This window comes from Echinococcus granulosus, assembly GCF_000524195.1.
Source record: "Echinococcus granulosus chromosome Unknown EG_S00193, whole genome shotgun sequence".
Lineage (NCBI taxonomy): Eukaryota > Metazoa > Platyhelminthes > Cestoda > Cyclophyllidea > Taeniidae > Echinococcus > Echinococcus granulosus.
The window spans coordinates 1-26,235 of record NW_020170573.1 but is presented as its reverse complement, the minus strand read 5'-3'; the positions used below and the strand labels follow the sequence as shown (position 1 = coordinate 26,235).

General features: G+C 42.3%; 4 protein-coding genes across 4 annotated transcripts; 1 reads left to right on the top strand and 3 right to left on the bottom strand. All coding sequences in view use genetic code 11, as the record gives it.

The window, feature by feature from the left end:
• Positions 1–2,520: 2,520 nt before the first annotated feature.
• Positions 2,521–8,314, bottom strand: EGR_10139 (5'-tyrosyl-DNA phosphodiesterase; the record flags this gene model as incomplete). Its single annotated transcript, XM_024499388.1, has 7 exons — positions 2,521–2,835; positions 4,640–4,936; positions 5,980–6,160; positions 6,502–6,588; positions 6,626–6,835; positions 8,053–8,105; positions 8,180–8,314. 7 exons carry the CDS (start codon positions 8,312–8,314, stop codon positions 2,521–2,523), a joined length of 1,278 nt encoding a protein of 425 aa, XP_024346193.1.
• Positions 8,315–9,068: 754 nt separating this feature from the next.
• On the bottom strand, positions 9,069–16,237 carry EGR_10138 (Lysophosphatidylcholine acyltransferase; the record flags this gene model as incomplete). Its single annotated transcript, XM_024499387.1, has 6 exons — positions 9,069–9,370; positions 10,805–11,024; positions 11,865–11,963; positions 12,251–12,497; positions 13,243–13,365; positions 15,567–16,237. 6 exons carry the CDS (start codon positions 16,235–16,237, stop codon positions 9,069–9,071), a joined length of 1,662 nt encoding a protein of 553 aa, XP_024346192.1.
• Positions 16,238–17,906: 1,669 nt separating this feature from the next.
• Positions 17,907–19,103, top strand: EGR_10137 (Superoxide dismutase [Mn]; the record flags this gene model as incomplete). Its single annotated transcript, XM_024499386.1, has 3 exons — positions 17,907–18,161; positions 18,505–18,772; positions 18,961–19,103. The coding sequence occupies 3 exons, from the start codon at positions 17,907–17,909 to the stop codon at positions 19,101–19,103; spliced, it is 666 nt and encodes a 221-aa protein (XP_024346191.1).
• A 2,332-nt stretch (positions 19,104–21,435) lies between these two features.
• Positions 21,436–23,222, bottom strand: EGR_10136 (Transcription initiation factor IIE subunit beta; the record flags this gene model as incomplete). Its single annotated transcript, XM_024499385.1, has 6 exons — positions 21,436–21,552; positions 21,792–21,904; positions 22,125–22,221; positions 22,487–22,672; positions 22,854–22,961; positions 22,992–23,222. 6 exons carry the CDS (start codon positions 23,220–23,222, stop codon positions 21,436–21,438), a joined length of 852 nt encoding a protein of 283 aa, XP_024346190.1.
• Between the last annotated feature and the right edge of the window lie 3,013 nt (positions 23,223–26,235).

The following is a 26,235-nucleotide window of genomic DNA, read 5'->3' as shown; positions in this document are numbered from 1 at the left end:
ACTTCTCCATTAACTGGATAGAACCCGAACAGATACGACTGGGCAGGATTGAAGTGAGGTCGACATGGCAAGAGGGAATAGACACGAAATCCTACCGCATGCAAAAGCATGTTGAATCACGCCCTTCGTCACATGAATCTGCTTTTCGGTCAGTGCTCCTGCGACTAGCTATCGTCACGCTTGACGGCCTGCCCATTTCTTCGTCACCCAATACAGTTCCCAAACAGAACGAAACTCCGGATTCAGTGGAATTGCCAAGCAAAATCAGTGACGTTGTGATGAAGCATCTCCCCAGTCGCATGGGAATTCGATGATTGGTGCGGTTGACGTGTGGATGCTTCGCTTACACCACCGATCACGTTGTAATAGCTGAAGTGGGATGTTGACCAAGGGGAGTGCCGGGGACAATACTCAAAAGAGGAGAGGCCATGTAACACCTAAATTGTTTGTGTAACTCTCGGTTTTAATAAAGAGCTCAATTAGAAGCACGACAATTGTACTTTCGCCAGGTGGGCTAGCCTCCGGGCCGTGGCAGTAGCGCCCAGGTCCTTCTGTAAGTTGACAATACATACTTTGCCCAAACATTCTCTTCCTTCGTCTTCAGGGAAGCCTTGCGGCGCCACATAAGTTCAGTTGAATTGAAAATCTGGTTACGTAAAGTACGAAATTCAAGAAGTACTTTAGAGTACTTTCGTACCAATTTTCTTGATAATTTACACACCCCCATTTTTTGTTTTCGATTTAATGGCATTATGATAAACTTGCTGATAAAAAGCAGAACGTGTATCATGGATCCATGTTTTCCTTGTTTCAAGAATGACTGCAATCACGCCTTTATCTCATCAATAAAACGGTAAATAGTTTCTTGTTTGTCCACTTGTTAGCTAAAGACTTCCCCTGTGAAATGACAAAACAACTGTTTAGTCTTTTTTCCCGTAGGCAATAGCAGAAACTCCGGTTACTTCCTCATAAGGTGACCTCTCACTAACCATGTCCCACTGGTGTGGAATTGTTGTCTTTCCCTCATTTATTTGCCCGTATTCATTTATTCATACACCCACCACCATCTTGCCATAGTTAAGCTAGTCTACCTGTCTACCAGATGTAAATTCAAGCATTTCTGAATGAATTTCAAGTTCTTAAACCTAAATACAAAGTAATTCCTGCCTTTTCACTAATAACTAGTCAATTTGACCGAGTAGATGTAATGTAGTTTAAATGTAGACCGTTATACGCTACTATGGTGCCTGATGGGTCCTCCTGATTAACTGGCGGTCGGTAAGTAGTTTTTTTTCTCGCATGTCGCTTCGCTCTCCCCCTTGTACATCACTAAATCCAAGGCTCTGTTCTTCTGGTAGTTCCACCTCCTAGACCCAGATCTATGTCAACAGTAAATTTCGCAAAAAAGGAATGGCTGACGTGAATAACATTCCACACATCAGGTACGATGTGAGAGAGGGCAGAAGGGAAAAAGTAACTGATGCACCGACTCATTGGGATGCTGTGTTGAATGCTAACATCCAGGCGGCTTGATTATGATGCCAATGTTCCTTCTCCGTATACCGCACCTTGAGGCACGATGAAAACGCTGTAACTCACTTCTAGTAACAAGAAGGCGGACGCTGAGTAAACATAGCCTCCCTCGTTTGAGGGGCACCGGAATTGGAGTCCGGGATAATGAAAACGATGGTTAAAAACGAATGTAGTGACCAAATTTAGGTGATTGTAGAGATAAAAAGGCCGTCTTGCATATTTACGCATCTAAGATTGTAAGCATAGGTTTACTTTACTTATTCACGATCCCAAGAATTCCATACCGTTTTACTCGAGTGTACGGAGAAAAGTTCCCAAATGGTGATATAACCAAAGCCAAATGTTAATTTTAATAATCTAACGCCTGTCAAACTGATTCAGTTTCAGCTTAAGCATTGGAGGGAATGTAAAAAAAATAAGGACAAGCCAAAACATTTAAACCGCACATTTACCAAGCCAATATTTTTGGAGAATGGCCAGAAGCCCTTTCACCTCTAACTAAGCAAGAAGCACGTTCTTGCCTCGTAGACAAAAGTCCTACCGATATTTATGTATGTTTCGTCAGGAAATTGATGCAAGCCCATAGAATGCAGTAAGAATACTTGCAACTTTTATATCGTCTACAGCACATGCTGAAAAAAAAGAGTCAGAAGTATTAAAAGCAGACGGGAAAACTTCCGAAACAATACTAAACGTAGGTACCCAAGTATTTAGGCAGTGAGTCGTACTGTACAGAAATAATAGAAAGATTTTATGTCGTAAAGCGACAGATGGGTATCCGGTGCTTTCGAATCTGTGCTTCACCTTTCTAGTATTCCATCCTTACACGTACCGTGAGTCTGGCACTTCGCCAAAATCTCCGAAAGACAATTGAGAGTTAAAAATGCAGCAAAAAACACCCGTTTTTAAAAAAAAAACGGATACCACTCTGTTTCAAATCAGCCAGTCAACGCAGCGCGGATCGAGCGATCGATTAGCTGCTCAAAGTCACGTGGGAGGTGGAGCGAAGTCAAAGTGGCCCAAGATAGCCCAATGATCAGAGGGGAAGTGTGAGCGCCCCGGCACTCGCTCAAGGCCACGCAGCTCAAAATCCACCGGACGTAGTCCACCTCCAAGCACATGTAGTCGATCGAAGCGCATACCGTAGGCGGGCGGACGGCTGTGAGGACCGTTCGACTGCGGGTGGTCCAGCTGGAGGTTTGGATTGCGCCGCGGATCCCAGGTCGCCTTGGCCTCGGGTCGAGCTCCACACATCTCCCACACGTCCACCATTCCCTGCGGTAGTCCGCCCAGCTCTTCGATCTAAAAAAAATGATTGTCAAGATGTTATCCGCGGATTTCATTAAAATGCGTATGTGAGCTCATCACAGCTGAAGTTTCCCGATGTGTGCTAATTGTGAAACTACACGCACCATTCTACAACTCATAAGGCGATACCATCTACTGGTCCAGCGAATTCTGCTACCTAAATTGACAAGTAAACTGGGAAGTGGAGACTTACGCTAACCCAATTTTGGAGCAAATTCCAATCTATCACCTCGACCCAAAACAAAAGGCGTTTCTCCCATTTTTAAATGTCTTCAGGAGTGGTTGTATGCAACTCTCGTAAGGATGATTGGGACCTTTAATGCAGGCATTCGTCAGTTCATCAGTTCACTCCAGCTGAACGCACAGAAGATGAGCCAAGAATGATCGTGTTCACAGATTAAGAAGATGTTCTGGTGACAAAAAATATAACAGCGCATTAATGTATTAGAAAAAACTCCCGCCGGGGGATCTTATAAATTGCCAAGCATTTTGCGCCGAAAATCCACAAAGCAGTATCGCTATTAGCTAAATATCGCCTTCAAAGATAATCAAGATTCCCCTTCGCACAGCCACCACCTCATCTCGAATGTTAACCACTGATCTCTTGAGAGATCTGTGACTTTATGCAGAAAGGCCGATTCATTCTTGTTTCGACGATACATTTTAACACAGGCACAACTGGGTTCTTAGGCTTGCAGAGCATCTATTCGTAAAATGCGCCCTGGACAATTTGTTAAGGAAGAATTTAGTCCGCTAGACGGTGACAGAAGAAGGGAAACAAGGACACTTTGTATTCAGAATCGATCTCGATTTATTCCAGTCGCAGGTGATACGCTTATGCCAAGTGAAACTGCTTTGGTGAATTGTACTGGTTATTGTGAACTTGTAGAAGCCTATTGACGACCTGCGGTTCCATCGAAGTGACAACAAATCACTCAGTTCAATTTTCCACCGGTACTGCCAAATACCTTGCACTGTGAATCCAAAGCGACTCGAAGACTATCTACTATCTGCTTTCCCACATTGGTCTTTATGGTAAATATTCAAGTCACCACAACGAGGCAAGGTGAACTCTCACATCAAAATTCTTCCCGTCTAAAGTGCGTCATACATCTTTTTCCACCCCGTATGCAAGCACACTTTCCTACTTTATCAGTACATGCCGACTGAAGGTAAGACGGCCATCCACATCCAATGGCAGATCTTGCGTTATGGTGTGTAAACGAAGGCTAGTTTAGAATGAAAGGGACTGGGTCTGCGGCAGTGATGACCGTTTTCTATCGGTCTTAGTGACACTACATCACAGTACTGGCAACCACCCCAATCTGTCAATAATTTATTGTTTTATAGTTACAAGGAAAATTAAATCAGAACCATGTCCCACTTTGAACCAAGCCTCATTTTCAATCCCAGATGTGTCTACAGCAGGATGTTAGTAAATAGATGCGTGTTTAGCGTTAAATGAATAATTCCTTTGTAAATTTTGATCACTTTCTTTCGAATGCTATGGCATCACTTACAGGAAAGTCGTCATAACCAGCAAATCGCCTCAAATATTATGTAATCCATTATGCCATTAAGGAAAAAACAGAATGGGTCTTCCTCTCTTCCTGATTATATGAAACAATGCCAAACATTTCGACCACTGCTGTTTTAGCTCAATCTTACGCTTATTTAAATAAAAATATGTGTAACCTGCAAGTCTACGGCAGTGTATTAAAGGCGGTTTGTAAGGTTATTGAATAATTTTAAAAATTTCAGTGTGTAATCAAATCAGTGTTATCTCTTTAGCACCCACCTCCTTATCGCGAATGTTCAAGTCGCCACAGAGGATGCCACAGAGCGGGCCGTTGGCAGAACTGGAGCCAGGATGGATAGCGGCCTGCATGGCCCCCCAAGCGCGTTTGAGTTGGTGCATACGTTCTTCAGCAAACTGGTTACAACTCTCCAGGTGCGACGTCCACAGGCGAACCCGCAGTGGTATCTGCTCCCATTGCCGGGCCCTTGGATTGGTGCGTAGAAGATGTGGCACGTCGAGGACCACATCCACACTCAGGAGGATACGTTGCATCGTCGATCCGGGAAAAGGAATTACCTATGATTCGGAATCACACGTCTAGTGGCTTTCAAGAATCGTTGCCAGTTAAGAGAAGCGGTAAGCTCGAGTGAGTGGAGACAGAGGCTGGCAAGTAAATGAACTGTCAGTAAAATGGAGCTCTGAATGTCCAATGATTCGGCACGGTCTCTGTCCCTTCATCATGCATCCGCCAACTCTTCTACACCTTTGTTAACAGGTGTGCTACCAGAGTCTCATGGGAAAATCATAGCCACCCACATGTTTTTCACTTTAAACATGTAACAAAAACATGTACTACCGATACCCACCTGAGAGCTGCTTAAAAACTAAAAAAACTCCGATATTCTTGGACTAGGAATGTCCTGCAACTGTTTCATGGTTTCGAACTTAATATAGCTGTTTGTGACACGACTCGGTAAAACCCGTTACCACATTTCACACAATTTTGACACGAGTCTGAGGTATAGAAAAGGATGCGCCACTTGTGTGGAATAATAATATTGAAAAGGGTAGCTAAGCCACTTTCATGCTTGTACCTTTAATAGCGTCTTCAGAGATAATCTGAACACCGGAACATAATTTAGCAGAAGAAAATACATTTCAATGGTAATAATAACTGTGCAGCCTCTCACGATTCGACTCACGCTAGTGGCACAAAACTGTTTATTCTGCTCCAGGCTAATAGCATCCCACGCCTTAAACACGCTTTTAAACAAAACTACCTCCTTACTCTCAATCTTATAACGTCTTCAAAAATAACTGAGTTAGGCCTAAAGGCCGTGAGGCGTAAAAGCAAATAATCATACAAAATATTAGAATTCGGATGCCCTATTATGCCTCAGCTTTTGATATGAAATTACCCATCTTCCAAAAAATAACTTACGGCTCACTATAGCTCGAAAAAGTTGGATGAACAATAAAAACCAATTGCACCTTACCGTAAGGTTACAATTAATTCACAAATCTCATATATTTCAAGAATTTTCTAACTTCTTCGAAAGTAATTATAGAATGATAATCTAACCCATTTTACATGAAATGGAGGAGGTGAAGCAGACTACCTTGAAGGTGTCGGGGAGGATGGAGAGACCGGAGTGCTTGAGGATGCAGATAATAGGAAAGTAGTCGCGCCTTTGAACGTCCTGAGGATGGAAGACCTCATAAAGCGAGGTCAATTGCTCCTTTATGTAGGCCAAAGACTCCTTCACCACCTCTTGCAGGCAAACCACGTGGAACTTCTCGCTGCAAATCGCAAAGCACCGAAATGCAATTCTGGTACCTCCGGATGGATCCAAAGGAGAAGCACGTGATGTTAATTCAATCTCAGTTCTAGCTTCAATGAGGTATCTAATTTAAATAGCCATATTTTCATGATTCAAGTTCTAAAAGAAAACTCATTCAGTTCAATAGGCTAAACGAAGAAATATGGAGGCTTGTTCAGAGGATTTGTATGAAGTATTGCTATTCAAAATCAATGCTAAGCGGAAATTAAGTGTACAAATAAACTGACATCTCTCTGAAGATATGACAAGTTTAAGAAGGCATAAAGTGATTAGTGCAAAACAGTTGTTAAACATACCTACCCACAGAAATCAACTACACACACAAACGAATCCCACCTATCAAAAGACAAGTTGCTTGCATCACTTGCCACATTTTGTGAGTCCGCACTGCAGGATAGAAAACAGGAAATCCGACCCCCCTCACCTTCTAATAAGCGCGACGACCGCGGGTGTTCGAAAGTCGCGCGACTGCACACTTAGTCCATCGATATTCCAGGAGAGCAGACGAAAGAGGTGTGCGTGCTGCTTGTCCACCACTTCCTCCGTCTCTTCCCCTTCCTTTGCCACTACCAACTCGTCACTGTCCGAGGTCAAATCAATAACGGGTGCGGAGGACCAGGATTGGGGTTGGGGTCTAACGGACACGAAAAAAAAAGCCGTTAGAAAAGCGCCCTACCAAAATACTTGTTGCTGTTTTATAAGATATTTCTGAGGTCGAGAAATATCAAAAGTGATTCAAAAAAGGATGGAAATGGGAGTAATTATTCGAAATACGTGTCTTTAAATCCAAAGCCTACATTGGTGCTTTAATCCTCTACCCACAAGATCATCTTTATGACATTTTAGGTGAACGTCAAAAGTTCTTCTGGAACCACCGACAATAAAAGAAGTAGGTGACTCAATCTAGGGACCAGAGACCATAAATGACGTCTTTTTAACTTGGATTGATTGCAAATAAAGCATTTTTCTGTTACGTCCTTCATAAACACGCAGCACAGTGTCTGAATAACACTCTTAGGCGGCCACTTAGACAATGTGAAAATAGGTGGGGCACATAGGTCCCTAAAATCTGAAATAAGTAATCTGTGTTTTCTTATTTTCCCACAGGATTGGGCGTGGGCTTTTTGGCTTCGTTTCTTTCTTCCAAGCGCTACCATTTGTTTCGGGATCAGAGGCACGGATTTAACGCTTATTCATAAACAATTGTGCCTTCTAGTAGGGTTGCGTCTTGAAGAAGCACTCCTTCTACCACCTATTTACAACTGCATTTCTTCCAAAATAAAATAACTTCTAAGAATATACTCAATCGTCAATCTCCTACTGAGGTATATTTGCAGTTCACTTGGGTATGCGATTTTCGCGCGATGCTCGTGTTTTGAACATTCACCACCACACTACCGGTTTTAAAATCATCTCCTTGACAAAGATTTCCCATCTCACTTTTCACATTTTGAGGCAGGAGCTTGACTAAAAGTATGCTCTTCAGTCAAGCACATCCAACTTGTTGGAATAGCTGAAGCACTACTCTGACATAAACCACTTTCGATGCCTCTGATGACAGCATGATATCGCAGTTAAAACAAAAGATAATTCACAATGCGAACTCTGGGCACGAAGTAAATCTTTTCTCAAAACGAACTTTCAAAGAAATACATCTTCAATCGAAAAATGATTCAAAATTATGGTGTGTTTGAGGATCAACCCCCCTTCTTCCTCGTAGTTCAGTAGACTGATATTTCCGTGGGATAAAAGTAAATATGACCTTTGTGCATTGCTCTATTCCTTCAATGGCCTTGCTAAGCCAATCAAGACATCAAATTCGGATATTTTATGAAATGAAAGCCTCACTACCTGCTTCTCTCTGGTAAACCGCCCATGGTCTCGTAGAACCGCTCAACTGCTGCCTAAAGTGGGAAGTGCAGTTAATAATTGTTTATACACATACTGATAAGGTTTAAGTAGAAGCATTTGACTTTACCTCGAGGTTCCAAGATACCTGTTGGAGGAACATCATGGCTAGGGCGTTGTTGGTGTTGGTGAGCTGGGAGAACAATTCGCAGCGCTTAAAACACTCGTCTTCTGAGGGAAGATCATCCGGACTATCAACGTCCATGGCGTTTATCAATCTGAAAGGCAAAAAGCCATGTATCAACCTCCATTCTCTACATTTCCTACCGATTCAATCGTCTAATTGAAACGTTGAGACTTTTGGCAGCCAATGTCGCTGAAAACTACATAATCTCGATTTGGACGACTTTGTTTTCTCTGTAGAAGACTACAGAAAAATCACAAATCGCTCAACCAACTTAGATCTTGGTCCAGCTTCGTTAAGGAGTGGACCTATTTCACTTACTTAATGACTGACGCAAAATGAATGACGTTCGATGGGACAAAATGATGCAGCTAGGCCGGTTAGTCTATACAGGCGGTCACCTCACACCACACAGTGCATCGGGAAGAGAGGGTAAGTTAGGATAGCAAAGGCACCTTTTTCAATACGAGTGCATATGAGGGGTAACTGTAAAAATGATCACAACGAAAACAGTAGTGGAAGCAGTAGCAGTGGCAGTGTGAGTAACAACAACTCTAATAAAATTTTTATTCAAGGAGGAAGAGGACACAGGGGGAGAGAGGTAGGTATATCCCCATCAAAACAGTACGGCGCGTAGGGATACACCAGAAGCTGCATAAATGCATGTCTTATAAAAATGCAACAATAAAAGATGGAGACAGAGAGGGAGAGAGAGAGAGGAAGAGCAGCTCGCTCAGCTAATCGGTTTGCAGATTGAAATCGATAAGGGAGGGGACTGAAATGACAATAACATGAGAATGGCGGAAGACAGTATAGGTGGTGAGGGTGGAATGAATCATAGATCTCGGTTTGTGAGCGGAGTAGCAACGCGGTTCCGAAGATCAGTCTCAGCCGCCTGTTCAAGGGAGACCGTAGAAGAGGCGACAGAAGTGTTGGAGGCTTCCCTGCGATGTCCTGGCTTGAAATCGACTTCTTCGGTGCTTGAGCTGTAGAGACTGCAGATGGAGTTGGAAGTGGAAGAGGTCTCCGAAATAGCTCGCTCCGACTGACCGCGCAGGCGAATGAGCTCGTTCTTGTAGTCCTCGTAAATAGACACGAGTTTGGGATGGTGGCTGCTCATTGCCTGGGCCAGATAATCTATAAAGCGAAAACTAAAAGCTTGTCATCCAACCATTTTCACCTTGACAAATGGCAGAAACATTAATCTGCGAGAAGCCATGCATATTTCTATATATTTTGATGGGATAGCCAAGCAAGATAATAGTTGACCAAAGGTCATAGATAAAAAGGATCTCATTGAACTGCTCATATGTACGTATTAGAAAGTAAATAAACTCAAGGAGACGGAGTCAACCCACAACTACAGGGACAAATTTGCGTTATAAATTGTGGGAGAGCCAAGAAATACTTCTGATTTTTAAATTAAGGACCAGAATTTTCAAAAAACAGATCGAAGAGAATTGCCAAACTCGCCCATTCATCTCCTCGAACAGTACAAGGAGTCATCCACTTAGGCAAAACTCCTCCTGAAGTAAAGAGCTTCAAACACTACACCTTGATATCAGCACGAAAGTATCTTCAAGGGAATTTGTGGTTGCTCATAAGTTAGAAAAAGCGTCACCGTTTTGGCAATCAAATACGAAAGGTGACAATGACAAATCAGGGTTTTCAGTGGAGTAGACATGCATAAAAGTAGAATGCTCCCCTGGCAGAAGTACAGGCAAAACCAAAAACCATATTTTTTATTGCATAAGCAATAGCAGCCAGTGCAGGCGTCGTGATACAGTCCGGTGCAGTCCAGACACCGTTACTCAGGGTGACTGACAACAGCATTTGGTGGATGTCGAAGTTTGTCGTGGACGAAGGTGTAAAATTCGCGACTACTCATATCAACAGAAGACTTCAGACACTGTTTGTGTGGAGATGAGGAGCTCAACTCCTCAGCAATAAGACATGACTCAATGGTGTAGATGTTTCAAGGACGGTTTCAAGTGTATCTATCAGTGGCGATCTCGACCACCATGGTTCGTTGCCAGTCTGTGGGTGGAGCACTTCACTTCAGACGCCTAACTAACAAATGGCCAGCTATGCAATTGAGTAAGACAAGATTTTCCATGGGGACGGCAAGCATGACCATTCGCGTATACTCGCGATTTTGAGACGTGAGCGTACTCTGGGTAAGAAAATAACCTGACACAAGTCGACTGTCTCAATACAGTTTAGACAATCTGCTGATCCTCATTCGTCAAAGCTTTTGGTACAGTAGTTAGACACTGGTACACGAGGCGATGTGCAAAATGAACGCAAGTATCACCAATTGGGGACTATTCACCTCCGCTCACTGTTGTAAATTCAAAATTTCGGGTTCACTCGGGCACCGTTCGTACCAGTAGCTTTTCCATAGGTTGAACGGAGTAAAAATACTATACCAGTCTGCAAGAAAACTTGGAAATAGCACCAATTTGTCAGCCGCCCATTAAAAATCCAGCCCGAGCAAGTTTAAACAAAACACTGGAGACGTAGTAGCCAGGAGGAAAAAAGGTAAAGAAAACTGAGGTCCTTTAAACGAACCCGGTGTAATGACGTCAGGGTGGTGAGAGCCCTCCTTGGTGCCGCCAGAAGGCAGTAATGCAGTGACCTCCTCGGTGGAGAGGTGATATGAAGCAGTGAGAAGACGAACCGCATCATCCGCTGAAATCGATCGCGAGGCGAAATTATCCGTGCCGTCACAGCCACCGTCCCCGATAGGTACAGCAGTAGAGGCACAATTAGTGGTCGTTGTGTCAAAAACCTACACCATGAAGGAATAGACAAAACACAGTTTAAATGCCCTCACGCTACGAAACTTTGCTTATCATGTTCAAGAATACCTGTTGAACAAAAAAACGGACCTTCCAGATCAAATTTTCACTGGTAAAAGTGAATGGGCTATCGTAAAACCAGCATGCCGCTAAATGCTATTGAAAATATCATGTAGATCTGTGCACAGATTGTGTGTGCGAGATAGAGAGCTAGCCGAGCACGACGACGAGACTTCGCATCACAACTAAATTTAAATTGAGAAAAATAAGGCACCAAACTTACGTTTACACAGAAAGTTAGGAATTATAAATGATATTAATATCTGTTTGACCACTGAAGGTCACGAGGAGGGAGAAGTGATGAAGTAAGAGCAAAAAACGAAGTGTAAAATACACCAGGCGCGCAAACAGCGAATTGGTACATTGGAGATTAAAGCTAAGTAAGCGCTTCAGAGCACAGGTCTGCACGGGAGAGAGCGGATTGACAAACGGGGGAGAAAACATTAAGCAGAAAACTTGCCATGCGTCAGGAATTCGCTGACTACCTATTAGAATGACAAAATCTTTCACATACCGCAAAACCACCCGAATTTTCCCGTCCTCTAATCCTTTTACTGCTATTGCACAAGAAATCACTAATTCACAGTTTTGATATAATAGAGTCACTTAAAGATAGCTGAAATCTAACACTGCTTAAAATCGAGTTCCTCAAAAGGCAGCATCAAGATTCTAGCCCTAAAATCCTACATATTGTAGTCAAGCATGTGCTGAGAGAAGCAATGTGGGTTAAATATACATAGGAAACTCATCTGCTGAATGATAGAACCTACCTGAAATGCCAGTTGCATAGCAACAGAGGGCGAAGACGAGAACATTAGGAAGCAGAGATGAACGACCAAGATACGAATGTCCGGGTGACCATTAGAGGCCTAGCAGAACACATACAGAAAGACAAAGCACTTTAGTCTGCTGTACAATTGTCATAACCTTCAACTCTCCAATTCATACAATATCTAAGGGACGCCCGCCCTCCCACCAATGGAATAATCTATGGGTAGTCTCGAAGGTTTGAATTTACTCTGTTGTGCACGCCAGACGGAGGTCCTTTGATCCTGCTATTTAACATAGACAACCGACCTATCACATGACTTTTGGTGTTTATGTACCATTAGGTGTTACAGACTCCGTGTCGAATGCACAAATAAATTAGCCTTACTTTAGGAAGCGTAGCCACCACCTTTCGAAGCAGGGTGACTTTGTCTCGCGGCGTGTCTCTGGTAGCCTCGCAACCAGAGGGCAGGAAGATGTAGGCCAATTTAGAGGGTGTCAAGGCCTCAGAGCACCCTGCCACCATAGTTGTCGCGTACCACTCGCGCGCAGCCTGGGCCATGGAGAGGAGACGTTCAGTCACGTAGGCTACCTGGCTGGTTGAGATTTGACCCTCGGATCGAGGCTCGCGGAACCTGGGAGGACGAACAAACGAACTAAGCCTTGGCATTTCCCAAATTTGTTCGCTTTCCCAAAACAAACACAACGAAATTTTGGACTACACCGATTCGATATATACTTGTAAATCACATGTTAGTGGTGCATGTAACCCTGTTCTAGAATTGCAAGAGTTACGTTGATGATACAATGGGTAAAAGATAAGCGAGAAAAAACTGAAACTAGCAGAAGTGTTCCGGAGACCTCACGGTGCCCTAGCAGGACCAAGAAAGGTTGACCTTTAGTTCTTAAAATTGCGTTCACGTAAATACTCGAGAGATGGTGTTTTAACTTCGTTCTGCGTTCAGCGTAAGCCCTCTCTATTACCATTTCCGCAAACAGTCTTTGTGAAAAGAAATCGCATGAAGCGAAGTGACCAATTCCCACCCATCTCAAATAACGTTAACTTCTTGTTAATGCTATTCCGACAAAACCGAGAAGTTATGGAACACGCAAGCGAATCTGTAATACAACTAGTCGTCTGTGTTCCAATTATAGACTAAAATGGCGTGCATCCACGAGCCCAAAGTCTAGATTCATCAATTCATCTTGATGCATCCATTATTAAGTCAAGCATTTGGAGGAAAGCCTCTATTTATCATGAGGAAATAAGAATCGGGAGGTGTTAGTGGTTAAGCAATTCATTTCCCATTAACCAACTTGCTTGCGCAAAGCATAGCATTAACTCTAATTCAAAGGGCAAAACAATGAGGTAGGACCTACAGATACTTTGTGAGTTTGCCGTACTCATTGATATGACAGGCCATGGGGAGATTAAACTGGATAGCCTTACGAATGCGGTGACAGTCATCGAAACTGAGTTCCGTTGTGGGGAGGTTGGCGGCCCTGGAAAAAGGCGGGGGAGAGAATGGTACTAAACAACTCAGACGAACCCTAGCAGGTGGAGATTATAATGTCCACTTATTCTATTCAATCATGGGGAGTAGAAAATATTGTCTTACTGGCATTCACCTGCACTGGGCTCTCAATTTTCCACTCTAAAGTGATGGTGTGGCGCCCGTGTTAGTCATACTAGCACGGACACCTTTGATAAAAACTCGGATTGAAATATCAGATAAGGCCGAAACGATTAAAGTATTGGCAAGAAGCACGGGTCAAACCACCCTGTGAAACAGGCAAACACTCCCTACATATCCTCCTCTTATCGTCATTGCAAAAAATTTTTTGAGTGCAACCCATTGATTCCCAGTTTATTTAAAAGTTTTCAAACAGTAACAACTTCAGTGCGAAGTTACGATTTTATTAAGCTTCCGCATGAATGTCCGAGTTCGTACAATTATCCACTCGCGTGTGATAAAGGCCTCATTTAGGGTTTAAAAAAAATCACAAACTTGCTTTTCATATATTAAGTGTATATAATGGATGGCTTATGAATGAGCAAACACTCGTCCATCGCGCAGATCTTATCCAAAATTGATTATAATGAAAAAAAACCAGAACTTACTTGGCCATCACGGCACGCACATTTTTAGCATAAAGTTGAGGATCTTCTTTCTCCACTTCATTGGGGATATAGACCGGTAAAAACTGATTAAAGAAAACAAATTAAAAAATAGTGCAAATTAATCGGGCTGAAAGTGCCAAATCTATGGACCCCATCTACAAAAAGACCTCTAGCGGCAGTCTGATCATCTAAGAAAGTTCACCTCAATTTCCAGTGTTATGTAAGGCTGAAGAGCAGTAAGCCAGAGCAGCTCGAGTCTAGAAGAAGCAGATAACAATAACCGCCTTGAGTATGACCTCAATAAATGACAATGAAATTTGAGCACGAGTTTGACTCACATCCCGGGACCATCCCATGTCCATGTTATGCTATCCTGTAATGAGAAAAAAGCCTCAGTCTCCGGCTGGATAGATGAAGAATCATGTCTACTAAGGCGAAATTCATTTAAAGTAACGATTAATCACCACTATTTACGCAGTGTCTGCCTCCTCGTAAAGCGTTGTCACCTCAGCGAGCGGGTAGCCCCGAAAAGATAAGGGTATCAAAAGTAAACAATGCACAATGCCAGAATTTGGTTGCAATAATGCTGACTGCAGAGCAAGCATTTGGGGTCTCGATTTGGTACCACAACGCAAGGACAACGTGCATATTCTCAAAAAGGTACCAGAGGTAATTGAGGCGATGTTTTTTTCCCACGTTACATCACTGTTAAGACAGCGTTTGAAAAAGTGGAACATACATTCGTGTTTCATAATAACAGAACAGTATATATTTAAAATCGATGCTTATTGCTCAGAGCTGTTTAAAAAGTTTAAGTTACTGCCTATTTTCGCCGTGAAACACAAAACTCTCCTGAACGCTTGAGCTGCCAGCAGAGAGACCTTTAAATGATTTGCTATGTTCACCCAAGAGGATAGAAAAGACAACTGTTTGTGATTGAAAAATGAGATAATCGAACCGCTTAGGGACAGCATTTTGTTTACTTTAATTGAGATGCAAAACAACACCCCTATTTCACCGAATAAGACACCAAATGAGATAGTTCCCTCAACCATTTAAAGTTGCTTATTACAAGAATAGCAGATAAATGGCAGATAAATTGCATTCTATTCATGTATCACATTGGGAGGAGACCTAGTGCCATCTCAAGCTATTCACCCTACAAATCATAATTACAGACTAGGTAAGGCGCGGTGCGGCTGTTGTGACGGAAATAGCGACGACATTGACTTTTTGGTTTATTCAAAAGTGACTTGAGGATATGCAGTCCTGCCGCAAAGCTGGTATGACCTCTTGAAAACATTACAACACCTTGTGTATGGGTAATTCCGCCTTAAACTGAAATTTTTGGCCCAATAAATGGAATTTGCAGTCAAAAGTTGAGCTTTAATAATTCAAAAACGGTAACCAACATTCGGAAGTGAACATCATTATCTGACATATATGAGCGTGAATCAGGACCAGAAAGACAAGTGCAAATACTCCTCGACTTACCACCGCATAACCCCATCGCAAAATTGCCGGTTGTACAGGACATCCAACGGTGAAGGCTCCTAAAACGCATCGAAGGTGACGGGCCTACAGATTGGCAGCGAAACCATGACACAGATTCCACGCACCTTGCTTGTAGTTAATCAAGCATGACCGGTTCGTACAAGTGCCCTCAGGAAAAATGAGGACTTGTGGCCACATGCCATTGGAGAGGGCTCGATGCCTAATCTCAGCGAGCGTATTCTGCCGCGATGACGGGTCATCCCGATTGACCAGGATGGGCTGAGTCATCTTTATAAATGAACCAATGGGCGAAAGCGCCGTCTCCGTCTTACCTACAACAGAGGGCATGCCCAGCGAGAGAAAGACAAGAGAGTCGTAGAATGAGGAATGGGGTGCCAGCACAAGAATCGGCGCCTCCTCACAGCTGGCCCGCCTGCCCTTATGACCCACCCATATGAAACCGCCGCTGTAGAAAAGCATGCGACCGCAGAATATGAAGGCTGGCAGGAGAATATGCTTCCGGAAACCAGCCATAGGTTTTGAAAAATCCATCCTTCGGGTGGCCAATTCGCCAAAGAAGAGGGTGAGGAAGAGAAAGGTTAACATGAAAATGAGACGAAAGGGGAAGACGAAAACAGCGAAAAGCCACAGTTGCACTCGACGAGCTGGAGAGATGTGAATGGAGTGGACAAAGGGGTTTTTCAAAGCTGTATCGTGGAATGATGTCTCATCGCATAGTGCTCTGTCCAGTTCATCCATTACTTCCTGCAGTCCAAAAAACCCCATTACTTGTGGCTGTTTTCCGCCAAAAACCATAGATTACATCCGCAAAACTTACTATCTCACAAGCGCGATAACAGATTCTAGAAAACTTTGCAATAATCACCAGCGCCTTTCATGAATTTATTGGGTGTCACTATAAAAAGCGACCATGTCGCACCTATTTTCGGTTCCAAATTTAATAATAAATTGACATTACTTACACCACTCAAAATTTAACCGCGTAGATGACACATACAATAAAACGGTATCTTTATAGAGTTTTGGGAATAACAGTAATATGAAGAATGCTACACTTAGATGATGCGTGCTTGAAGTCGTGTTGTACTCTTTCAGGAGACTGGAATTCGAACCGACAACCTATCTCATTCAACTTCAGATTACGCGTTAAGGCTCAATTTCACCTAAGAACTTCCTGAAGCCCAACTTCTACAGGGACTAGATGGACGTAATGCTACATGAGACACGAGTTTTGGATAAAAATAAAACTGTTTTGATATTTACACGGAGCTTCCCACTGAATAGGAAACAAACCAATGTTGGTGGAAAAGTACAAGACACTATGCCACAGTAAGGATATAGCCGACTGCAGACTTGTTAGCAATAAGCCCTTCACAAAAAAAATTGAACTCACGAAATGCTGACAACCTGAAGTCGTTTGACCAACCTGCCAGCTACAAGCAAAACGACGAACACCACAGTAACCAATGTGAGACCGAGACCGCCATGCTTTGGCATAGGCCACTAGTTGATAACCAATAGATTAACCCCAATCTCCATCTGACACCTTGGAAAGCATCAAAAACTTATTTTAGATGGTCTACAGGGTTTTAATGAAAATTCACAACGTCCGAAATGCCAAAAGAACTATATTTGGAACTTACGAGACCTGGAGAATTTACTCAACTCCAAAAAATTCTGGTATAAAGCTTGATTCGACGATTCGCCAACATTCGAACCTAACGTCGATTGCATTAAAAAAATAGGGCAAAATTTTATTTAAGCTGGAAGAAAAACATAGATTGCCCTAACTTATTTAGCGGTATTCAATGATGGTGGAAACTATAGGTACACAAAAGAACACAAGCGATGTATGTAAGATGTGACTTAAAGTAATGTTTTAGCCCTCACAATGCGTCCCCACATAGCTTTTTAGCTAATAGACATCATTTTGTGCAAACACCATAGAAGCCTAAAAATCGGGAATGACACTTAAAGATAACAACAATTTTCGCGGATTCATTGAAGAATAGAAGTCAAGCAAAACATCAAAGAAATGTAAAGCGAGAAATTTTCAAGTTGATTACCACAATAAAGTATATTGACGCTGGCCCCTCAAAGAGAGCACTACGCTTAAATCAAATTCTAAAGAACGAAACCTTTTGGGTAGACGTCTACAATTTTACTACTCGACAGCGATGCACTAACTTAACCAAGGTGTGCGACCAGGCTGCTTTATGCCAATGATTCGCAGCCATGACTTCAAGTTGTAATCTGTAAGGTGTAAGGTTGCATTATAATATGGTATTTCCTTATTGGAAATGTCTCTGTCTGCAAATACGAATTAACAGGTTTTCATGAAACTATTTCCAGTGCGAAGGCCACCACGGTATTTTCGTAATCGCGGTCTTTTTGGTTGTCTTTCGTTATGCTCTGGTTGGGTTTACATTGTCGCCATTTGGGATCAGTTTTCAGATGCACCCGCGTTTTATCTGCGAAGAAGCACACTCTTCCGGATCTTCCTTATGATTTTGGGGCGCTTGAGCCTGTTATTTCTGCCGAAATCATGAAGTGCCATTATCAAAAGCACCACGCAGCTTATGTAAATAACCTGAATATCGTTGAAGAAAAGATGACGGAAGCCTTGCACAAAGGCGATGCTTCGACAATAATATCACTGCAGGTGCCATTATAGGCTTTTTGCCTCCGTATTTGGTGTGCTTGTCTTGGGTAAACTTGCTATTATTTCCGCTACAGCTCAATCAACATGAGCATTACCCACGAAGTTTTGTGTTCTTTCACTGCCATTTGTGGCATGCCCTTGTGCCGTGATTTTTAACTGTCTATTTGTCTAACTTCCGTATTATTGGCGTTTATTTTATGTCCCGAGGCGATTGGTAGGAGTTTAAGGCTCCCGGGTGATAGGCATCATTTCTGTAATATAAAAGTATTTGGTTTTATACCGATCGCTAGTTTGTTTTGGCTAATCTGGACCAATGTCTGTAGTGTGGTTTTCTATCGTTCAGCCCGCATTTAAATTCAACGGCGGCGGTCACATCAATCACAGTATCTTTTGGTGCAACCTGTGTCCTACTGGAGGCGGTGAGCCTAGCGGACCTCTGGCTGATGCCATTAAACGCGACTTTGGTTCTTTTGAAGCGTTTAAGGAAAAGATGACCAACGCCACCGTATCCGTTTTTGGGTCAGGTTGGGGATGGCTTGGGCTCGAGCCGAGCTCTGGTAGACTGCGTATTGCAACGTGTGCCAATCAGGACCCTCTTGAGGGAACAACAGGTATGTTATTTAGTTTTATTCTATCCCAATACCATTTGCTCCTAACTTAATGCATAGGTAGCTGGGTAGCCTTGCTGTCAGCGTTGTCTGTTAATGGCTCGTTGGTTCTTGCAACCTCTTCTGCTCTATTTTAACGGTGGTGTCAAAAGGGAACCTTTTTATATTGATGCTTTTCTTCGGTTTGCTAGGTCTTAAGCCTCTGCTGGGTATTGATGTTTGGGAGCATGCTTACTACCTACAGTACAAGAATCAACGACCTGATTATGTCAAGGCTATTTGGAAAATCATTAACTGGAAGGATGTGGCCGAACGCTTCGCCAGGGCCCAGTAGTGGTTTGCCCTTTGTAGTCAAAGGATTGTCGTGTTTATGCAACCCTTTCTCGGTAGTTTGTCATTCTTAATATTACATATTTCCATTTTATGTGGCAGGCCTCATTGATACTGATCCTTGTTTAGTCTATCATTCTAAGTAAAAACTTTTGTGTTCAGTTTTTTACCCACCACTGGTGTGGGAGGTGACCACCCTCTTAAAGAAGTTGAAGACTAGGTCGTTTTGAAGCTCTCAGAGAAAGTTTAATCAATTTAAAAGTAACAAGACCTCATTCAGTCGTTTTATATGCTTATTCCCCCTGGATGACACTGGTTACGCCATTTTTCACGTGCGTTGACCTGTACGCGTACATGTCCAGATGTTGCGACCATGTACTTTGTGTACCTGGGTCAGAAAGCCAATGTAAACGCGGATCCCTCTAAATGGTAAACGCTCGGGCGCATGCCCTCCGACAACCTGGATTCGTTACCAGGCCCCCACGTATCAAGGGAGTGGTGGGCGGTATGGTGAGAAAGTGGACCTACGGTGAAGTGGAGAGATTGGGGGACTGGTGTTACTTGGCTCCTACTGCTGGACACCACTGTCTTCGCTCCGTCCTCACATAAATTTTGATTAAAGAGCAAATTGCTTAATAACTAGCAGATCGTGCAAGGTGTGCAAGAATATGGGTCGAATCCCCAGGGTTGTAATCGTCGTTGGTGATGTGCTTCTCTCCGGGACCGTTTCTTCACACGCTTTTGTGGAGTCAGGACTGGATGGTGTACCTCCCCAAAAGTGTTCTCTAGAGTCTATCCGACTTGCGAAATTGTTCTTTCAAGTATGGGTTTGTCCCAAATTTATCTTTGTTTAATGGCAAATCTAAAACTCGTCTTTTGGTATATATTCTGACCTCTCTTCTGATCTTGGTTTCACAATGACTTAATCTTATCCGGGAAGTAAGAAAATGTCAAATTAGAGCACTGTAGTTTACCTCTCTTTAGGTTAGATTTGTGTTACATTAGAAGATGCACACTTGTATAGTCACTGTACCTATCAAATTCATCAGGAAAAGGTTGGTTTTTGTTGCGTGTATTTCCATAGGAAGCAAGGCTATGTTCTACTATGGAGGAATCGAGACCGATCAGTCACAACCCTCTTGCAGCGTCAGTTGAAGGGACAAGTATTAACGTTATAATAAATGGTGCAGCTTGAACTAGAGACGAAAGGCGAAGGGTGCGAACGGAAGAGGAGATCTAATGATGAGAAAAGGAAGGTGCGCATTAGTGGCAGTACCACCAATGCCACGCCTAGCTCTTGCCACCATCGCAGATACAGCATCAAAAGGCACAGTAGTCGGCCGGACCAGCTAGAAGACTGACTGACTGATGCCTTGTCGGACTTATAAACACATTTCTCATGATGCGACATCTTTTCGGTCTGGTGTAGGTGTTGTACGAAATGGTGGTCATATTGTGTCGAGTGTGATTAGTTGGCGCTATGAACTGGCGCTTTAAGCAATACACTATTTTCTGTCTATTTCTTTGTGCAAGCTTATGGTCCAATCCGACAACTACGCGGCCAGCTAGGGATCCACCACAGGTCCGACACCATTGTCTCCAAAACGATTCTTCCAACTGAATGGGGATAATCTGAACACGTCTGGTGTTAACCAAACCCATGAAAGGGGCCGACTATGCTTCGATGATGGGCCGTTCGGGTTTGTGGCACACCCTGTTTCACAACCTTAACGAATTCCAATGACAATGATTTGACAAAAACTATCAGGCATTATTGCAAGCACCACTAATACAATGAATTGTGGAGGTCCCTCTTCTCGTACATTTTCGCCGACACCTAATTTCACTTTTATACCGGCATTGGCTTCGTGTTTCAGTTTTGCAAAAAAGCGTCGATCACAAACAGTAAAGTATCCGCCATTCTCGAAATGGTTCTGCTATCCACTTCGTATCAATTTCCCTTTTCCTTGGCACGAGATTTGCACCCACAACACTGACCAGATAGTTACAGGTAAGCGTTTTCGTGAATAAATATATTAAATACCGATTTGTGAAAGTGCAGGACATCGCTGCAGGGACACCGCTTTGATAGAGTTACCCGAGCTAGCATACAAACATGAACGACGTAAACAGACGCACACAAAGAGAACTTTGGTAGGGCTGTAGGTAGAAACTAACGGTTGGTGCATTTAATCTCAACGTGATGAAATGAAAAAAAAAACCAACAATTAATTTTACTGGAAATGCGTGAGCAAAAATCCAATGGGCGAAGTACCCGACAGGAGAATAGTCATAGTAATTGAAAGACATTCAATGCGTAGAACTATACAAGCATATCAGGGTTTTTTGTCGGAGAAATCCTTTAGAATGTCTCGCAAATGCTCGTTATCCCTTAGCTTCACCGGACGATTGTTTTGACGTTGACCACGCCGTTTTTGCTTGATTGCTGGAGTCTAAATAGCACACAGCGATGCAATGCGTAAAATTGGAATAAAAGCTGTGATGAGAGGTAAGTGCATGTTTACGGTAGTACATGCACGAAAAACCAGAACAAACGTTTACGGGGGATTTTGAGAACACGACACCAAAGTGGGGTGTATGTTAACATTAGGTGGGGCGACACAATTATAATGATACTAACCAGTTTAAAAGAAAGTGTCGATGCTGTTACGGGTCTGCATCTGGGACTTACAAATACTTTCTTGTCAGCAGACATGGACATGATGCCGTTTCTGTGAAGGTATTCCTCAATTTTTCCCTCATGCACACCTTCCACGCTGACAGCTCGCCAAAGCTGCTTGAATTCTGGGAAAATTGGAACGGCGAATAATTGGCGCTTTCAAAATCTGACGGATTACTTTATTCAGCCACATGGGATGTCGCAGCTAGGAACAAATACTTTCGTACCCATTAATGGGTACCCGCTAGGGCCTTAATCGGGAATGCATTACAATTTAGACAAGTAATTGCATACTTAGACTGCCTCGGGTTCATGGTAACGATAAAAGAGAGCAGACGGACTTACCATCTTCAACATTCAGGTCGAAGGACTTGTCGTTAAAAAATAGCACAGTCTTTTTGTCGTGAGGGGTAGTAACTTGCACTACTGTATCCCCGAGACTCTATAATTTGTAAATTATGAATCAATTAATGAAGTTTGGCAAGAACATAAAGCGCTGCTTTGACCAAGAAGTGGTTTTTCTGAATTTCGGGGCAAATTGGATGAAAACTTATAACATGAACGAGCGAAAATATCCAAGTAGTTTAAGAGAATAAGAGTGCTGATGCCTAACTTGTAAAACATTACAAAAACCCAAAGACATTATGAAAGTAGATTAATTGAACCAAAGTTAAGGAATATGGTAAGGGTTATCAGTTTTGGCTCACTTGAAGAACCTTTTCAGCATCAGGAATTGCTTCGCATATATCGTCAAGATAAATGCCACCTAGTCCCCTGATTTCGTGCCTCTTCAGAAGTTGATACAAGTCATTTCGGGAGCGTATATCATATCTCGGCATAAACTTGAACTTTTTGTCTGGAGTAGAAGCTATCTTGGGGTTGTTGGGGAGAGCCTGAAAACCAAATCACAAATTACGACAAAATGAGGGATGAATTAAAATTGCTTTGCATAATAAAGATCCCAATAATAAAAAACCCAGGGCTGGTCGAGTGTTTGAACCACTTCGTTCAAAAAAATGGAAAGAATTCAAACCTAGAAAGTGTCTTAGGTGAAAAACGATGAAAGCATCCGACCTCATTTTCTAGCCACACAATATCGGATCGTGGGGTCTCGTGGAGTTGTAATTCTTCCAGTATTTCTTCGACAGAAAGGGGATGCAAATCCCGTTCCAAATGTCTGCGCTAAAAATTATGTAGAATATGCAACGATACTCTCATGTATTTCACGATGCGTGACAGAAGTGCAAATTTTCCCTGATTTTGTGACCGAATGTCCATGGTAAGATACTCCCTGGTAGATGAGACAAGGGGTTTCTTAGACGGTGATGGACTGACATTCATTTGAGACGCGTTCTGCGCTTGAGGACGCAGTTTCTCAACAACTGGCATATTCTTTGCACAACGCAAAAACTCCTCCCGCTCCTTCAGTAGACTCGGGTCCATTCTTAGGGGCCCCACAAGCTTGTCACAGTGAGCTTACCACACAAGCCGGTAAAACAAAGTGCTCCTAACCAGTAGTAGCATCTCGTATAAATCGAAGGCCATTATGCAAAAGAAGACTGTTTCCGTCTGTAAATTAGACTTAGTCGATTTTAATTGCAGTGCTCAAATTTAAATCCAGAAATTCGGCAATGGATCGGTTTGCAAGCTTAAGGCATTTAATCAGATTTGTGCAATGGCTTTGTAACCATTAAAGAAAATTTGTGCTTTAAGATGATTCACTGAAACAACTAGACTTTCGTCGCAATGAACTACGCTTGAAATGTAAAGGACGGTGTTGTGTAATTTTGGTATCTAAAAACACCCTGAAAATGCCACTACATTTTACACGATAGTCCACTCATATTTTACTTACAAATGGTACTGCTTTGAACTAATTTCGAGCATTTGTCAGGGGGCTGTAGAAATGAGTGATATGTTTTCCCCAAGTGATTTACGTTTCGTTTACATTGATTAAAAGTACAAAGTGATAATTAAACGAAAAAGAACGGTTTGTTTATTCACTTCATTTTGGCTGCATATAATTGCGAACCTCTCCCCACCTGAAGAATCTTCGACCTTGCGATAATCACCCCCCCTTTAAGTCGCGTGCGTTCCTTAAAATATTGTACAATTCGCCAGACCTCTCCGTGATGCTTGATGTGCGTCCCTTCATTTGCCTCATTTGGTTATTCAAAGTGATACCTTTTGTTTAGTTTGTGGTTTCTTTTCGATTGTCGCAGAAAATTCAATACTTTTGGATGTTTTTTGCGTACTTTTGATTTGTTGTATTTTGACTTTCCACATGATGGCCTAATTCTGTGCCAAAAAGCAACTGTTGCAACAATCAAACCTATTATTACAAAGGTTTATTATACAAAGGTTTCGTTTGGTAGTCCGAAATTGCAATATTCATCAGCAAACCTTTGAGTCGGTGTAATCTTCGCGGTGATATACCTGACAATACTCCCACGAATTTAGACATCCGAGGTGGTTCGTTGTAAATTTAGTAACCTTAACCCTAGCCTTATCATTTTAGTGTAAAATCCCTCATGTCACTTTTAATTTCGCCTAGTGATTCCAACTGTGACGTTTGTCGGCCAGATTGGAGTTGCCATTTCTTCTTCCGGATTTAACTCATTCAAATCATTTCCTCTTTTTTTAGTACAAGTGTTTTATGATACCTTTCACTCTTGAGTCGTATTTTTTCGTATGAGGTCATAGATTAATGTGTTTTACATCGAAAATGAGTTGGATACTTCCCTTTTTATAATCTACCGTTATATGAGAAGAAATATAAGGCATAGATCGCGTATTTGGTTAGACTCCGACATGCACGTTGTGAAAATCTAACACTTTCAAAATTACTGACCTGGGTTCCAAGAACGGAGTTAGTTTACAATCTGAATCATTTTAACGCAGATCACTGCATCTCACAATTTTGTTTTCATTTGATTAATACAGAAATGTATTTCTTTGATACCATCTTTTATTTTTCCCATATGTTTTTCCATGTTTGTTTCACCAACATTAAGATACATACATAGCGCCGCAAGTCTTTCCTGAACTCGTAAGAAGTCGCATCAGGGTAGATGAAAATTTATTGCTAACGTGCGGAGGAGCTGGGGCTATTATCATGGCCTGGAGAGTATGCCGCCATGAGGGAGTACAATCTGCAAAGACTCAAGGACCCGGATGACCAGACGCATGGTTAAACAAACTGCTAAAGCAGTACATACATATACTTCAAAGTATCCTACTTTGAAAAATAAATAATCACGATACGCGTAAATATTGCTGACGCTCAATTTATTCTTTCAATATTTCATTGTCGCCGTAATTTGCGTGTTGTTATTTGTGCCTCTGCACCCTTTTTATATGAATCGGAAATTTAAGTACACGCAACAAAATTTAAGCAATTCTTTTCGTGTTTATTGTGTAAAAATAGATCTCAAAGCTGAAAGTTCCCTTCGTGGACATTCCACCATCTTCCTTCGAAGAGAGGAAGCATATCTTGCGTCAGTTGAAGACTATGCTCACTGACAATGAGGAGGAGTTATGCAGAGCCATCCATACTGATCTTCACAAGGTTGGGCATACCATAAGTCCCCTCACCTCTTCCTTCATTAGTCCCGTCTAGAGTGTTTGGAATGCGAAATCCTCCCATTGAAACTGGAAATCACAAATCTCATCCACAATTTGGATGATTGGGCCGGTGAAAAATACGTAAGCCCGGTTTTTCCACACACTTCCTCCTTTTTTATTATTTGTGAATCAAGGCCTTATTCGTGCATTCGCATTTTACGATTAAGATCAGCAGATTTTCTTGTTTTGATGATTTTGATTTCTTAGCTTGCTTTTTATTTTTGGAAACATTTGAGTGAATAAACATGAATGAGATCTAACTGCAACTCAGGTTTTGCCAGACGGACCCCTTGTTGTTATTATATCCACAGCAATTGTTTTCCCTTCGTTATTGTGTCGTTACCAGAAAAACGTTTTTACATTTATACCTGATTAATAAAACACCTTTACATAGCTCAGGTTACCCCTAATGACCTTACAAAGTGTAGACCTATCAAGGTAACTTTATCGTAAGCGTAGGGTAGAACTGCAATGCTACTAGCATAGTTATGAGCATAATTATGCCATCAGAGTGGTAGCTGATTTGAGGGAAATTAAATAGATCTGTTCATTCAAATGTAACTTTTAAACAAGGTTGCTTTTTGTTTCAACCACTCTCTTCGGCTCTATTGTTAGTCCCTCTGCCTACCCTATCACAGGTTCTCCGGGTGGTTTTTACCCTTGATGTATTAGTAGTGTCGCAGTTTTTTAGCCTTTCTTTTGTGTCTCCAGAGCTTCAGCCATTTGCTGCATATGCTTTTTTCCTCTGGGGCTTTGATCCAGGAAGTGTGAAAAGTGTGTGCGTTCCTGCATGCGCGAGGGTCCTAAGTGATTGTCTTTGTGGTAGCCCAAC